This window comes from Marmota monax, unplaced genomic scaffold, assembly GCF_021218885.2.
Source record: "Marmota monax isolate L192 unplaced genomic scaffold, Marmota_monax_Labrador192_F-V1.1 WCK01_AAM20220418_F8-fsc00395, whole genome shotgun sequence".
NCBI classification, from domain to species: Eukaryota; Metazoa; Chordata; class Mammalia; order Rodentia; family Sciuridae; genus Marmota; species Marmota monax.
In genome coordinates this window covers 260872-278261 of record NW_026693011.1, presented here as the reverse complement: position 1 = coordinate 278261, position 17390 = coordinate 260872, and the positions used below count along the sequence as shown (strand labels likewise).

The 17390-nt window shown below is 49.7% G+C and overlaps 1 gene segment (V, D, J or C); it reads left to right on the top strand.

The window, feature by feature from the left end:
* Positions 1-714: 714 nt before the first annotated feature.
* On the top strand, positions 715-17294 carry LOC124098394 (immunoglobulin heavy variable 4-38-2-like). The segment is given in 3 exon segments: positions 715-822; positions 908-1234; positions 17272-17294. Coding segments are annotated over 3 exon segments (396 nt in total).
* Positions 17295-17390: the final 96 nt, after the last annotated feature.

Here is a 17390-nt window from a genome sequence, read left to right as displayed (position 1 = left end):
CTGCAGCTGAGAGCTGCCTCTGCCCCCAGGACTCTCCCCTGGCCCAGCACCTCCATCCTGTCCTCTCCTGGTGGAGACCAGAGGGCAGGACAGGTGAGGGGAGGAGCTCAGGGCAGATTCCCACCCACTGCTGTCCACAGGCATTGGCTGGACAGTCAGGAGGACAAGCAGGGCACAGGGTGGGGAGGGCAGTGGACACACAGCAGGAAGCCCCTCCCCTCCTGAGACCCTGCTCCCTCCTCTCCTGCTCAGTCTGCAGCCCCCAAATCTCACAGAGATGAAAGAGAAGAACTCGTCCTGAGAACAAAGGGGGCTCTTCTCCTGGATGGGGGGAACCCCATCCTCAGCCCTGGGCTCTGCTCAGTCATCACTGAGGGCTTCTCCTTCAGGGCTGGGAGGTGGACCTGGGCCTCTTGCATGCTGGGCATATTCCTGCCACTCTGACACCCTCCCAGGTGCAGGGAGGAAGGGCTTGGAGGAGGCAGGGCTGGGCTCAGGAGGGTGGGCTCCCCCTCTGACAGCCTTCCAGCTCCCCTGAAACCACCTGCTCTCCTCTCACAGGTAAAGCTCCACCTGGGTTCAAGACAGGGACAGAGCTCAGGAGCACAGAGGACCTGGGCAGCCTGACCCCAGCCTCTCCAGATATCAGAAGAGCCTCACCCACATGCAAATCCCTCCCCCTGCTCTGGGTTCAAAGGCCCTCTGGGCTGTGGGAGCCCCCAGCTCTCTGCTCAGACAGGGCTGAGGTCTCTGGGAAGGCAGGTGTGGTCTAGAAGATGAGGCTGCTGGGTCTTGTCCTGTGCCTGGTCACAGCTCACCAAGGTGAGTGTCCCCAGTGTCAGACCTGGGTCCATGGGGAGGTTGTGACTGCTGGTGACTGACAGGGTGTGACTCTCCTTGTCCCCAGGTGTCCTGTGCCAGGTGCAGCTGCAGGAGTCAGGACCTGGCCTGGTGAAGCCTTCGCAGACCCTGTCCCTCACCTGTGCTGTCTCTGGATTCTCCATCACCAGTGGTTATGGCTGGAGCTGGATCCGTCAGCCCCCAGGGAAGGGGCTGGAGTGGATAGGAGTCATAGTTTATGATGGTATCACTTACTACAGCCCATCCCTCAAGAGCCGAGTGTCCATCTCCAGAGACACGTCCAAGAACCAGTTCTCCCTGCAGCTGAGCTCTCTGACCACCCAGGACACGGCCACCTATTACTGTGCCAGAGCCACAGTGAGGGGACCTCAGTGTGAGCCCAGGCACAAACGTCCTGCAGGGCACCCAGGGCCAGCAGGGGGCGCTCAGCACACAAGAAGCTCAGGTGCCCCCTTCAGAGCAGCAGAGGAGAGTGGATGGTTTCTCTCCAGGTGATCAGTGTCTCCCTGGATCCCATCATGGAGAATCTGGAGGTCTCTTCTGCCTCAGATCATCCCATGCTGTTCTCTTATGGAGTCAGGAGTGTCTCTCTCCACCTGTCTCAGGTCAGGCTGCACAGTACACGTGTGAGTCTGTGTGTCCATGTGTGTGTATATGTGTGTAGGTTATGTGTGTGTATGTGTGTGTGCAGGAGTGTTGTGTGTGTGTGTGTCTGTGTGACACTGTATAGGTGACACCCCTGGAAGGCAGACTCTGCTACCTTGTCACAGTGCTGTCCCTGAGCTCCAGGCCTGCCCCCTGCTCCAGCAGCCAGTCCCTGGGCAGCTGCAGAGGACTCACATGGGGAAGGCTCAGCAGGCTCTCAGACATCTCCACCCATCACAGCCATGAACCTGACCCTGCCAGGTGCTCTTTACACACTGACCTGGGCTCACCCTCCCCAGGGCAGGCAGCTGTCAGTTCACACCAAGGCTGCAGCCTCCTCTTCCAGACCAGAGCATGGGATCCCAGAGTCCTCAGCCCACGTCCACACACACACACACACACACACACATACACACACACACACTCTCTCACACACACACACACACACACACTCAAGCACACACACACATGCAATGGAGACCTGTGTCTGCTACTCAGCGTACCACACAGTGTCCTTAGCTGTCATCATAGAAACGTCCTTTGACACAGTGGTTCTCCTGGTGACTGCACAGCTGTCCTCCACCCTTGCCCACATCTCCTCCTCATCTCTCCCTGGTGACCTCTCCCACCCTGGTTCATGGGTTGCCTGAGCCTTTCCCTGGGCAGGTGGCGTCCTGCATGTGGATGTGGTGTCCATGGGTCCTGCTGCTGCTGGGCTCCACCCCAAGGACCATGGCAGTGTCTGGGTTCAGTCTGGGTGTCTGCAGGGCAGTGGACCTCTCCTGGCCCTGGGTGGTAGAGCGCTCCCTGCTGCTTCCCACCTCACAATCTCAGGGCCCAAATGCCAGCTCTGCCAGGCTCATGAACCCTGTGCCCACCTTAAGCCTCATCTCAGTTCACCCCACAAAGTGACTTGGCTGTGACTCACTGACCTGGATACCCTCAGCTCACCTGGTCTCAGTGTGCACAGAGGGCACTGGCTCCATGGACCTAGGATGGAGCTGCTATTAGAATTTCCCATGAAGCCCGACTTACACCTGTAAGAGTCTTTATCCTGCTTCCTCAGACTGCTCCACGTTATATACTACAACCAGTTCTGAAGCCTTGGGATCTCATGGAGTAATTTGTCACAGGTAGACCCCTCTCTTGGTGCTAATTGCTGTGACAGTCATCTTTCCCTCCCTGTGAGATCTGCCCCTGACAAGACCCATGTAGAGGAGGTGAATGTTGTTTTGCCTCCGGGTTGTACAAGTTCAGTCAATGGTTGGCCCACTCCATTGCTCTGGACCTGAGGGGAGGCAGAGCATCATGGTGGAATGACACCAATGGAAGAAGGTACTCACCTCATGGAGGCCACGACACACAGGGGAAATGACAGTTTACAGTGGAGAGGAAACTCCCCAGGACACACCCCAGTGACTCCCCTCCTCCAGCCAAGCCCCACCTGCATGAAATCACCACCATCTAGTCCATCAAAGTAGGGTGGATGCAGATATCAGGTTACAGATCTCATAATCTAATCATTCACCTCTGACTCCTCCTGCCCAAACACAGGAGCTTGGGGGACAGTCCACCTCCCACCTGCAACACAAAGATGAGCAGAGTAGAGGAAGGGAACAGGGAGGGGAGGGAGGGGAGGGACCGTGGAAGGGCTGGTGACTGAATTGGAACCAGTTAGAGTCCAAGCTTTTATAATAACATCAAAACTCACCACGCACAGTGGTGCATGTCTATAATTTCAGCAACCAGGGAGGCTGAGGCAGGAGGATCACAAGTTCATAGCCAGCCTCAGCAAAAGCAAGTCACTAAGCAACTCAGTGAGACCCTGTCGGTAAATACAATACAAAACAGGGCTGGGGATATAGCTCATTGGTCAAATGAGTTGAGTTCAATCCCCAGTACCAAAAAAAGAAAAAGAAAGAAAGAAAAAACATGAGTATTTATGATGAATTAATAAAAAATAAAATTTTAAAAACTGATTCAAATACTCAAGGTCTCTTTCTATTCAAAATATGTTGTAAAATAGTTTTTTCTTCTTCTGCATCAAAGGCTGTTGAGGTTTTAATAGGAAGTGCACTAAAACCATAGATCTATTTGGGAATTAAAACATGTTCATGATTTTTCTATTTCTACCCCTGGGACACTGGGTTACCTTCAATTTCCTTCTCATGTTTTTTTTTTTCTAAAATGTTTCATAAATTTCAACATCTCTCTTTAAACAGATTAATTATACACCTAAGTGCTTTGCACATTTATATATTTTTGATTCACAAATAATGTGGTTAGTCTTGTTCTTTTTTTTTTTTTCATGCCACCACCTCATGCTGCTCCCTCATGGCAGGAAGGCCCTGGTCAGTGACAGGCTACCCTGGTTCTGCAGGGAGGGGTCTGTCCTTCCCCTCCCTGTCCCCCTGCAGCTCTCCCCTCTTCTCAGATCCTAACAGGATGGTGCACAGTCACGCTGTCCTTCTGTCTCATTCTGCTGCTTCTCATCCTACCACGTCCTGGAGGAAGGCAGCCTGGTTGTTGTTTAAATCTCTCTGTAAATAGTGCTGGGTAGTGTTTGGGTCACCTTTTGCATTGCTGTCACCAATAGGTATGCCAATGGCCATGTAAAGAGGAAACATTTATTCAGACTCACAGTTTCAGAGGTCTCAGTGCACAGTCAGCTGACTGCACAGCTCTGGTCCTAGGTGAGGGAGACCATCATGGCAGAAGGGTAACCAGTTCAGGATATGGTAACAAGGAAGCTTAGAGAGAGCTCTGCTCACCAGGGACACAATTACAACTCCAAAAGCACACGCCCAGTGACCTACCTCCACCAACACAGCCTTCCTACATTTGGTTGCCACCCAGGTGATCCACATCAGTGCATGAGTCCACTTATTAGGATCCAATGCTCATGATCCAATGCTCATGATCCACCTCTACAAATCATTGCATTGCCACACACAATCTCTTGGGGACACTTCATTTCTAAACCTTAGTGTTCTTCCCCAGGCCCCCAATGTTCATGCCCATCTCACATTTCAAAACTCACTGAGCCCACCTTCAAGAGTCAGCACTGTCCTAACAGCCCCAGGGTGACCCAAAGTCCAGGTAGAGAATCTCTCCTGAGGCTCAAGGCAAACTCCTCACTGTGGGAGTAAAGTTCAAAACCAAGTTACAGGTGTCTGATATATAAAGGTGCAGAGTCAACATCTCCAGTTTGAAAGTTAGAAATGAGGCATAGAATAAAGGGATGGGAGCAAAGGGAGACCAAGGTCCAGCTGGACAAGCAGGTCCTGTAGCTCCATGTCCAGCACCTGGGGCACCTGGCATCCTCTGCTTTACCCACAGGGCTGTGCCGCTCAGCTCCAGTGACCTTGCTGGGTGCAGCCTCATGGCCTCTCTCGGGGCTGGTCTCTGCTGGACTCATGCAGTTTCCTTGGCATAAATTCCATGTTGCTGGCATCTCTTATTGGGGACTGTGCCCCTGGAGTGTCACCTTTCTCCTCACGTCTCCATGCACCGTCCTCTCAGGAGCAGACCACAGAAACTGTGACCCTCCAATCTCTGGCCTTCCCACCTTCCTTGGAGTCTTGTTGGAAGACCTGCCCCTACGTCCAGTGTCCAGCAATCCTGCAGAACCTGCACCATGTGGTTGGCTCCCAGGTCTGCCACCATCTCCAGCAGTGACCTGGCCTCCTGGGACCATGGCCACAGTGGCCTCTGCCTGCCTGGGTGGCTGAGAATGGTGAAACGACTTTCTACTCCCCCTGTGCAAGCAGAGTGTCCCCGTGGTCTCTTCTCACCTTGAGCCTGAGATGGGGGTGGTCCTGCCAATTTCTGAGGTGCTGTAAAGCAGTCTTTTATCTTGTTTCCAGGGAGAGTATTTAGCATTTCCCTAGTGACAGTGTTGTCTTGAACAACCCCAGTTTCTTTAGCCTCAGTTACACTCACACATTTCTAACTGTACTGCAGGATTTCCACACCTTTCTGCTCCTCCTCCTCCTCATTATCACACTAAATGGCTAAGACCAGGCAGCCTTCTCCATGCTTCTGCTGAAGGCTGTGCTGTCCTGAAAGTCCCTCTGCTATTTTACAAGTCCATCACCTTTAAACCAGCTTCACAAGAGGAATCAGGACATGGGGGAAATGTAGGCAATTCTGTGACAGAATTATGGTCTCCTCAGCTCCCACCATAAGCCCCTCCCCATATCAAACACACACACAGTGGTCTGACACTTTCCAGTGTTTGTTTGTAAATATTTCTATCATCTTCCACAAACACCAAAAAGCTCCAAAACCTTCTGAACTACACAACCAGGTTTTTGGCAAAGTCACCTGTATGGATCCCTATTCCTATTTTAGTCAATATTTGCACTGCTGAGGTCAAAATACCTGTGAGGAACATGGTGTGGGACAAAAGGTTCAGTCCCCCACCATCTGACTCCATTGGTCAGGACACATTTAATGCAGAACATCATGTCCGAGGTTTTTGGAGAAGGAAAGCTGCTCAGGACAGTGTCATGAGGAAAGAGAGAGAGAGAGAGAGAGAGAGAGAGAGAGAGAGAGAGACAGAGAGAGAGAGAGAGAGAGAGAGAGAGAACTCCCCACATCAAAATAACACTCCACTCATCAAAAATAAACCCCTAAATATAAACATCTCCAGGAACCTCTATCCTACATACACACCCTAACTGGCTACATTTACTAAACCCAGTTAATCCCTGTTGGTGCATTAATCCACTGATTTATCCCAACCTTCAGAATCTGACCCTGTCACCTCTGCAAATTCTTCCAATGTCTCACACAAGAGGCTTTGGAGCACCTCACATCTAAACTAAAGCTGATATTCAGCTTCCAACATGGCTCATTGAAAGAAGTGACAGGAAGGGATCTTCAGAAAATCTTGGACCTATATCAGTAGATGCATGTGACAGGGGACAGGGCTGGGGTTCTGTGACCTGCCCAAATGATAGCTGTGGCATGTCAGGGCAACAGCAGAGCAGGTGACCTTGTGGACTATAGGTGGGGTGGTGTTAATCTTCGGGTACATAGGAGTTTAAGCTGGGGTGTAGGGATCTTAGGGTACTTAGGAGTTTAAGCTGGGGTGGGGGTGATCTTAGGGTTCTTAGGAGTTTAAGCTGGTGTGGATTATCTTAGGGTACTTAGGAGTTTAAGCTGGGGTTGTGTGATCTCAGGGTACTTAGGAGTTTAAGCTGGAATGGGGGGATTTTAAGGTACTTAGGAGTTTAAGCTGTGGTGTGGGGGTCTTAGGGTACTTAGGATTTTAAGCTGGAATGCAGGTATACTAGGGTGATTAGGAGTTTAAACTGGGGTGGGGTAATCTTAGGGTACTTAGGAGTTTAAGCTGGGGTGGGAAGATCTTAGGGTACTTAGGAGTTTAAGCTGCTTTGGGGTGATCTTAGGGTACTTAGTAGTTTAAGCTGGGGTGGGGTGATCTAAGGGTACTTAGGAGTTTAAGCTGGGGTGGGGTAGATCTCAGGGTACTTAGGAGTTTAAGCTGGGGTGGGGTAGATCTCAGGGTACTTAGGAGTTTAAGCTGGGGTGAGGGTCATATTAGGGTACTTAGGAGTTTAAGCTGGGGTGAGGGTCATATTAGGGTACTTAGGAGGTTAAGCTGGTTGGGGCTGGTCTTAGGGTACTTAGGAGTTTAAGCTTGGTGGGGGGATCTCAGGTTACTTAGGAGTTTAAGCTGGTTGGGGTTGGTCTTAGGGTACTTAGGAGTTTAAGCTTGGTGGGGGGATCTCAGGGTACTTAGGAGTTTAAGCTGGAGTGGGAGTGATATCAGGGTACTTAGGAGTTTAAGCTGGTTGTGGTGATCTTAGGGTACTTAGGAATTTAACCTGGGGTGGGGGTGATGATAGGTTTCTGATGAGTTTAAGCTGGGTAGCAGGGAATCTCAAGGAACTTAGGAGTTTAATCTGGGGTGGTGCGATCTTAGGGTACTTAGGAGTATAAACTGAAGTGGGTGGATCTTAGGGTACTTATGAGTTTAAGCTATGGTAGGGTGATCTTATGGTACTTAGGAGTTTAATCTGGGTGGGGTGATCTTAGGGTAGAAAGGAGTTTAAGCTGGGGTGGGGGGATCTTAGGGTTCTTAATAGTTTTAGCTGGTGTGGGTTATCTTAGTGTACTTAGGAGGTTAACCTGGGGTTGTGTGATATCAAGGTACATATAAGTTTAAGTTGGGTGGGGGTGATCTCAGGGTACTTAGGACTTTAAGCTGGAGTGGGGGATCTTAAGGTACTTAGTAGTTTAAGCTGGGGTGGGGTGATCTTAGGGTAATTAGGAGTTTAAGCTGGGTTGCGGGGATATTAGGGTGATTAGGAGTTTAAACTGGGGTGGGGTGGATCTCAGAGTACTTAGGTGTTTAAGCTGGGGTGGGGTGATCTTAGGGAACTTAGCATTTTAAGCTGGGTGGGGAGATCTTAGGGTACTTAGGAGTTTAAGCTGCGGTGGGGTGATCATAGGGAACTTAGTAGTTTAGGTGGGGTGAGGGTGATCTAAGGGTACTTAGGAGTTTAAGCTGGGTTGGGTTGATCTTAGGGTACATAGGAGTTTGAGTTGGGTTGGTGGTGATGTTAGGGTTCTTAGGAGTTTAAGCTGTGGTGGGGATATCTTAGGGTACTTAGGAGTTTATGCTAGGGTGGGGTGATCTCAGGGTACTTAAGAGTTTAACCTGGGGTGGGGAAATCATAGGGTACTTATGAGTTTAAGCTGGGGTGGGACTTATCTTAGGGTACCTAGTCGTTTATGTGGGTGGGGGTGATCTTAGAGTATTTAGGAGTTTAAGCTGGTGTGGGGGGATCTTAGGGTACTTAGGAGTTTAACCTGGGGTGGGGCTGATCTAAGGGTACTTAGGAGTATAGGTGGGGTGGTGTTAATCTTCTGGTACATAGGAGTTTAAGCTGGGGTGTAGGGATCTTAGGGTACTTAGGAGTTTAAGCAGGGGTTGTGTGATCTCAGTGTAATTAGGAGTTTAAGCTGGGTGGGTGTGATCTCAGGGTACTTAGGAGTTTAAGCTGGGTGGGTGTGATCTCAGGGTACTTAGGAGTTTAAGCTGGGGTGGGGATGATCTCAGGGTACTTAGGTTTTCAAGCTGGGGTGGGGTCATCTTAGGGTACTTAGGATTTTACCCTGGGTTAGGGGTCTTAGGGTACTTAGGAGTTTAAGCTGGGGTGGGGTGATCTTAGGGTACTTAGTAGTTTAGGTGGGGTGGGGTGATCTCAGGTTACTTAGGAGTTTAAGGTGGGGTGGGGTTTATCTTAGGGTACTTAGGAGTTCAAGCTGGGTGGCGGTGATCTTCAGGTACTTAGGAGTTTAATCTGGGGTGGGGCTGATCTTAGGGTATGCTGGGGTGGGGTGAATTCAGTGTACTAGGAGTTTATGGTGGGGTGGGGGGATCTTAGGGTACTTATGAGTTTAACTGGATTGGGGGCTTTTAGGTTACTTAGGAGTTTAAGCTGTGTGGGGGTGATCTTAGGGTACTTAGGAGTTTAACCTTTGATAGGGTGATCTTAGGGTACTCAGGAGTTTCAGCTGGGATGGGGGGCTCTTAGGGTACTTAAGAGTAAACTGAAGTGGGTGTGATCTTAGGGTACTTAGTAGTATAGGTGGGGTGGGGGTGATCTTAGGGTACTTAGGAGTTTAACCTGGGTGGGGCTGAACTTAGGGTACTTAGGAGTTTAGGTGGGGTGGGGGGATATTAGGGTACTTAGGAGTTTAAGCTGAGGTGGGGGATCTTAGGGTACTAAGGTGTTTAAGATGTAGTGGGGGGTTATTAGGGTACTTAGGAGTTTAAGCTGGGGTGGGGTGATCTTTGGGTACTTAGGAGTTTAATCTGTGGTGAGGGTGGTCTCCGGGTACTTAGGAGTTTAAGCTGGGTGGGGGTCATCTCAGGGTACTTAGGAATTTAAGCTCCGGTGGAGGTGATCTCAGGGTACCTAGGAGTTTAAGCTGGGTTGGGTTGATCTTAGGGTACTTTGTAGTTTAAGATGGGGTGAGGGTCTTCTTAGGGTGGGGGGATCTCAGGGTACTTAGGAGTTTAACCTGGGGTGGGGGTGATCTTAGGGAACTTATGAGTTTAAGCTGGGTTTTGTTTGATCTCCGGGTACATAGGAGTTAAAGCTGTGTGGGGTTGATCTTAAGATACTTAGGAGTTTAAGCTAGGTGGAGGTGATCTCAGGGTGCTTAGGACTTTAACCTGGGGTGGGGGTGATCTCAGGGTACTTAGGACTTTAACCTAGGGTGGTTGCTGATCTTAGAGTATTTAGGAGTTTAAGCTGGGTTGGGGGGATATTAGGGTACTTAGGAATTTAAGCTTGGTGGGGTGATCTTTGTGTACTTACGAGTTTAACCTGGGTTGGGGCTATCTTAGGGAATTTAGGAGTTTAAGCTGGGGTGGGGTGATCTCAGGGTACTTAGGATTTTAAGCTGGGGTCGGGGGATCTTAGTGTACTTAGGAGCTTAAGCTGGGGTGGGGGGATCTTAGGATACTTAGGAGTTTAACCTGGGTAGGGGGATCTCAGGGTACTTAGGAGTTTAAGCTGGGTTCGGGGATCTTATGGTACTTAGGAGTTTAAGCTGAGGTGGGGGTGATCTTAAGGTACTTAGCAGTTTAAGCTGGGGTGGGGGGTGATCTTAGGGTACTTAGGAGTTTAAGCTGGGGTGGGGTTGATCTTAGGGTACTTAGGAGTTTAACCTGGGGTGGGGTTGGTCTTAGGGTACTTAGGAGCTTAAACTGAGTGGGTTTGATTCCTTTTTTGAGCAGACCCATGTTCTTAGGAAGACTGTGGGGAGCCACTTTGAATCATTTGTGCTTTTCTTCCTGGAGCTGAGAGGCTTTGACCAGTCACTGTGTCTCTTAGTCACCTGGAGATTGCCCAGGTCCAAGAAGTTTGAGGGCATGTCTTCAGACACAGGCGTGTCACCCCATGGATTGAGCTACATTCACCTGTTCCTTTGTGACATGAACCCTGTGCCCTGTTGGGGCTAGAATGTTCCATGGAAACTCCCTTTGTGTGTCCCCTTCTCTTGCTCTGCCTTTGGGTGTGGCCCTCCTAGATGTCAGTCAACCTGCTGACAGCAGACATCAGGAAGCTGCACTGAACCCCTGACACCTGACCCCTTGCCTCATTTGAATGCCTTGTCCTCAGTAAAAGGGTTCAGCACGTTCTCTCTCTCTCTCTCTCTCTCTCTCTCTCTCTCTCTCTCTCTCTCCCATTAAGATCAGAGGATCTGTCACAGTACCACCCATAAATATACCTCTGTCTCTTGTGAGATTATTTCTTGCAGCCCAGTTCACCTGGAGTGACCCTGAGTGTTTTAGCTGTGGGGAACATGACAGGAAAGTTAAGCAGCGTTGCCCCAGAGTGGAAACTTTGGAACTGCTAGATAAACAGACACGTAGACCAATGGAACAGAATAGAAGGCACAGAGACAAACCCACACAGTACAGTTATCTCCTACTAGACAAGGTGACACATAGGTTCACTGGAGAAAAGATAACCTCTTCAACAAATGGTGCTGGGGAAAGTGGAAAGCCACCTGCAACAAAATAAAATTAAACCCTATCTCCCCTGCATGAAACCCAAAATGGATCAAAGACTTAGGCACGGAGATCCTGCACCTACTGGAAGAAAAAATAGGCCCACATCTTCACCATGTTGGCCTGGGATCTGGCTTCCTCAACAAGACCTCCAAAGCACAAGAAGTAAAGGCAAGAATCAATGAATGGGATGGATTTAAACTAAAAGCTTCATTTCAGCAAAGAAACACTCAATAATGTGAAGAGAGAGCCTACAGATTGGGAGAAAATGTTACCACATGCACCTCAGAGACAGCATTAATATCTAGAATATATAAATAATTCAAAAACCTTAACACCAAATACAAAAATCCAATCAATGAATGGGTTATGGAAATCTACAGACACTTTACAGTAGAAGAAATATATAATTGATCAACCAGGATATGAGAAAATGTTCAATATCTCTAGCAATTAGAGAAGTGGAAATCAAAACTACTCTAAGATTTCATCTCACCCAGTCAGAATGGAAATCACCAAGCACACAGGGAACAATAAGTGTTTGCCAGGATGTGGGGAAAAGCGTCACCTGGTGCATCCATCCCTAGTGTTTTTAGGAATCTCCATACTGCTTTCCAGAGGGATTGCAACAATTTGTAGTCCCACCAGCAATGTTGAGTGTGCATATCACCTGAGGAGTGTTTGTGTCACTAGAGGAGTGTGCACATCACTAGAGGAGTGTGCACATCACTAGAGGAGTCTGCACATCACTAGAAGAGTGTGCATGTCACTAGAGGAGTGTGCACAGGAGTAAGGTGTCTACATATCACCACAGGAGTGTTCGCATCCCTAGAGGAGTGTGCATATTAACAGAGGGTTGTGCTCACTGGTTCTGTGGTCCAACAGACTCTGCAGGGTGGGGAGAATCAGAGGCCACTGCCATCACATGCAAACCGGCTACTACAGCAAGGACAAGGTAATCAACCCTGGCTGCAGGGTAGGTCAGGCCTGGTTGAAATGCAGCCTGCACTTCTTGTTCACAAGCTCCTTTTCTGACCAGTTCATCCTCTAAACAGAGAAGATGCAGCTGGCTTCTAATCTGACGTGGCACCAATGCTGCCCACAGGGCTGAATGCAGGACCAGGTCTTCCTGGCTTGTCCTTGGGGCAGGATGGTCAGCCTCTTTGGCCTGAGCAGATGTGCTCCTGTGTGGAGGCAGTGTGTAAACCTGAGGCCAGGTTGTGTTCCTCTCCCTCCCAGGACCTGGTAGCCCACTGCTGGTTCTTAAGGACTGCACTGGCCAGCCTTGTCTCCAGGGAGTCTTGGCCAGGCAGCATCTGCTCCTGCAGGACCAATGGCTCAGGGAAGACACCCCAGTGTCCTGCATGGGAGGTGGGTTGAAGTCCAGGTTATAGACCCTTCCCAAGGATGGCGAGTCTGACCTCAGCTGAGATGGTCTGTAGGTGTTTCCCATGGAGTGTTCAAGTTGACCACTAGATGGGGGTCTCAGGCTTGGTGACCATCAGTCACGTGTGCTATTTAGACTGTCCACTCTTTCCTCCAGCATTTACTCAGGATGGAATCATTTCTTCTCTCATCTTTATGAAAGTAAAATGGACAAAGACAAACCACCCATTTTGGATTCCAGCACGTTTTCCTGTGTTCACCTGGTGTGTCAGCTGCTGGGGGAGGCTGGTCACACCACACCTCAGTGGCCACCTTCATTCCAGGAGTGAGACCCCATAACACCTGTCAGAAATGCAGACATGAAACTTTCCATGGTCATCTGTGATGGTCAGGGGCACATCGCGTCTCCAGAGCTGGATCTCCACTGCAGGGACGGTCCTCTCTCCATGTGAAGCAAGTGCAGACCCACCAGGCTTGGTGGAGGCTCCTGGCCATGGGCATGGGGAGGGCAGCTGTGGGAAGCCCACTCGGGGCCTGGCACTGCACGTCCAGCTCAGGACCCTGAAAAGGGCAGGCACACACGCTGCAGAGGGAGAGGGGCTCTGAGAACTGGGCAGGCGGGCCAGGGTCTGCCCATGGTCAGTAGCTTCCACTCCCAGCAATCTCTCGAGATGATAAAGTGAGCCAGGGACAGAGGCAGTGCAGGACGTCCTGTGCTCAGGTTCCCAGGACCCAGCACAATGCTGTCCTTGACAGAGTCGGCACCTGGTGGAGGGGAACCCAGGACAGCAGAATTCAGGGCTCAGGACATTTCCTCAATATGATTTTCCCAGTCCATGACCTCAGGTACCTGTCCTCATGTTTGTGTGTTTGGAATCATTCCTGCCTTTCTGATTCCTGGGGGTGTCTGAGGGGTGGGCATGCAGCCTTCCTGCAGCATCTGGCAGAATGCGGTGGTGAGGCCAATGGCCCTTGCACATGCACCAGCAGATACTTTTGATACCAGGTCTCCTTGCTCACAGGGGATCTCGTCAGTGTTTCCAAACATTCATTGGTAAGTTTTCAGGGGCCTTCTGTGTCCATCAACAGACTTTCCAGATCACTGGCAAATATGTCATATGACCCCTCATGACCCTGTATTTCTGTGCATGGGTTACAATGTCTCCCTTTACATCTCCCTTTTTCTCTGATTTTATTTATTTGCATTTTCTGTCCTTTTTTCTTGGTTAGTGTCACCAAAGATCTGTCCATTTTATATATCTTTAAAAGTGAAAGTTGTTTTCATTGATATTCTGTAGATTTTATTCTCTGTTTCATTTATGTCCACTTTAGCTTTGCATTTCCTTCCCTCCTGGTACCTGTAGCTTGGTTCCTTCTTGCCTTCTAGCTGGGTGAGCTGGGGCAGCTCTCTGTCCTGAGTCTCTGTGTCCTGAGCGGAGGCCCTGACCACTCTGATCTTTCCTGATGCTCTTCACTCTTTCCTGCAGGTGTTTCTAGGCTGAGCTTCCACTTTGGTCTGCCCAAGCACCTTTGCTCTTTCCTCCTTATGGCTTGGGTGTTCCAGTTATGTGCACACCCCCCTACAGAGGTGCACACTCCCCTATAGAGGTACATACTCCCCTACAGAGGTACACACTCCCCTACAGAGGTACACACTCCCCTACAGAGGTGCACACTCCCTACAGAGGTGCACACTCCCCTACAGAGGTACACACTCCCCTACAGAGGTGCACACCCCCTACAGAGGTACACACTCCCCTACAGAGGTACACACTCCCCTACAGAGGTACACACTCCCCTACAGAGGTGCACACTCCCCTACAGAGGTGCACACTCCCCTACAGAGGTGCACACTTCCTAAAGAGGGGCACACTCCCCTACAGAGGTGAACACTTCCTACAGAGGTGCACACTTCCTACAGAAGGGCACACTACTCTATAGAGGTGCACACTCCCCTACAGATGTGCACACTCCCCTACAGAGGTGCACACCCCCTACAGAGGTGCACACTCCCCTACTGAGGTTTACACTCCCTACACAGGTGCACACTCACCTACTGAGGTGCACACTCCCCTACTGAGGTGCATCCTGTAGACCCCTCCTGGTTTTGTATACAATTCACAGTTTCCAACCCAAATGTCCAAGACCTATCTCAGAAACGCTGAAGGAAAGCCCTAAGCCTGCTCATAATGTAGATAAATATATGAATTAGCGTGCACTTTGGTGTATGTGAGCTGTCTGTCCCTCACAGTGAGGCTCTGTGGCACACACACCCCACACCCAGGTCCCCTAAAGCCAGACATGTCCACTCCTCATGCAGCTGTGTGGCCTGTGCATAGGGGTGGCCTGAGCAAGATCTCAGAGAAAATGGGGCTCCCTTGGCAAAGACCCAGGAGGGAGGGTGGTCAGCCCTGCACTGATTGTGGGAGCTTCAGGTCGGCTCTGCCACTGGCCTCAAGTCCATGACAACACCCAGTGCCCAGGACCACTCTGACCCCATCTTGATGTGAGGTGACCCTGAGCCTGAGAAGCGCCAGGACACCTGGTTGCTTGGGGGAAGCAGCATGGAGCCTGCCTGGGTTTCCAGCCCCTGTGGCTGCATTGCAGGGTCACAGACAGGGACACCTGGGCTCTGTCTCTGCTCATGGCAGTGCCCAGCCTGTCCTGAGAGTCCAGCCCCAGTCTGGGTGAGCATGAGCAGTGGCAATTTTTATATCCCAGATTGTCCTAAGCTACTCCTGGTTCATTCCAGAAAGTTAAATCCTGATTTGTCTTTACAAAAGATTTTCATTGGCAGTTAAAACACTGATTTTTGTAAACTAAACTTATAAGTCCCTCATTCAGTCTTTTTTTTTTTTAATTTTTTTTTTCCCGGCGGACACAACATCTTTGTTTGTATGTGGTGCTGAGGATCGAACCCGGGACGCACGCACACCAGGTGAGCGCGCTACCGCTTGAGCCACATCCCTAGCCCCATTCAGTCTTATATTTTATATAAATGCAACACATTTCTGCACCAATCAACAATACTTCTATATTTTAAATATTTTATTTGAGCAGTGTAATTATGTATAATTATGTGGTTTACGTTGGCATATCCAAAATTCAAAATGCATTCACAATATTTGGTAGAAGAGTCATTTTTTCCTGCCTGTGTTTTCTCTATGAAATTTCTCTACCTGTCATAATCTTCTCAAATTATTAACTATTTTTCTTTATACCAAATACATATATAATAACTTTTATTTACCTTATATTTCTAATATCTTTATATGTCTGATTAATAATCATATTTTGTACAATACTTTTTTTCATTAGTGAACACAAATGATATTAGTTCTGATAAACAGAATTTTCCCAACTCTTTATTTCCCAGTGGATTAGTTTCTGTCTCCTGTGTCTCACTGAATCCTCTGGACTTGCTCTGGGAGCCTCATTAAGCTCCTTCCTGACCCAGGTGGATACTGCAATCACTTTCCCTAAACAAGACACCCCTCATTGCAAATAGTCTGTATTTGACTGATTAAACCTGCTTTATTTCGGAAAGTAGGCAGCAAGGATAGAATTCAGGGGGACCTTGACCACTGAGCCACATCCCCCACTGTTCTGTATTTTATTTAGAGATGGGGACTTACTGAGGTTTTAGTGCCTCACTGTTGCTGAGGCAGGCTTTTAATTTGAGATCCTCCTGCCTCAGCCTCCCAAGCCACTGGGAGTACAGGTGCGCACCACTGCACCCAGCTTATGCCTGGTTTTATAAGTATAAAATTAGGACTTAGATCCATGAATTAGATTTAGAGATTTGACAGTTTAATACATTTTGAAGGATGTGGGTGAGAAATGAGGTGTTCTATGCTGTTGTCTTTCTCATGTGAAGGTGTTTCATCATCAACATCAATAAGGATGTCAGCACCTCTCTCCATCAGACAACATCTGGCCATTCCAGCTGTATCTTCACACTTACACTGAAACCTAGCTCTAGTGAGGCACAGGACAGCACCCTGACACAGGGGTGCCAGGTGCCATGATGGATCCCAGGCTGTGCACACCCAGCTGTCCATCACCTGTCCCTCCTGGGTGTGGGGAGCCCATCAGCTGCTCTGCCCCAGTCACTGTGAAGCACAGCCTGGCTGTTGGCCACAGGTGCCCTGTGATCTGCAGAGTCCCAGGACAAGGCCCTCTCTCCACGTGGCCTCACCACCCACCCTCACCCTCACCCTCCCTGAACCTTCCCATCTCCAGGGGCCACTGTCCTCTCTCTTTCCAGGACCTGCTGCAGTAGCAAAGAGAGGCAGATGGGGATGGACTCCTGAGTGGTGCTGGGGTCACACTGGGACTCAGGGTGCCGGGAAGGGTCTACGCCCTAGGGGAATTCAGGTGACCAGGACCAGGGTTTCAGGTGTCCTCTCCATTCTGGGACCATGTGGACATGTGAAGAGTGACAGGGCAGCAGTACTGAGGGCATGTGGCTGTGCCTCCAGGAGGATTCCAGGACACTTGACCTACACAGAGAGTCCCTGCTTCCCCAGGTCTTTGTGCAGGATCGGAGGCCTGGATAACACAATATAGATTAGATAGATAGATAGATAGATAGATAGATAGATAGATAGATAGATAGATACCACATAAATAGTAAAATAGAATAAACTAATCCTGACCCTCAACACAACAACAAGTTCATGAAGACATTGGCTGCTCCTTCTCCCAGGCCCCTTACAAGATGGGGCTACTCCTGGCCCTGTGGACTCAGCCCATGACAACTGAAAGTGAGGACAGAACCTGGGTTTCTCCCTGCCCACACTTGTGCCCTGTGCCCACCACAGATGGCAGCAGCATGTGGACCTGAGGGCTCTGTGCCAAATGGATGCTCCTGAGCTGAAGGAGGCCCTCACAGGGAGGCACAGCCTTCCCCCTGCAGGGAGCCTCTGAGGCCCTCAGCTGG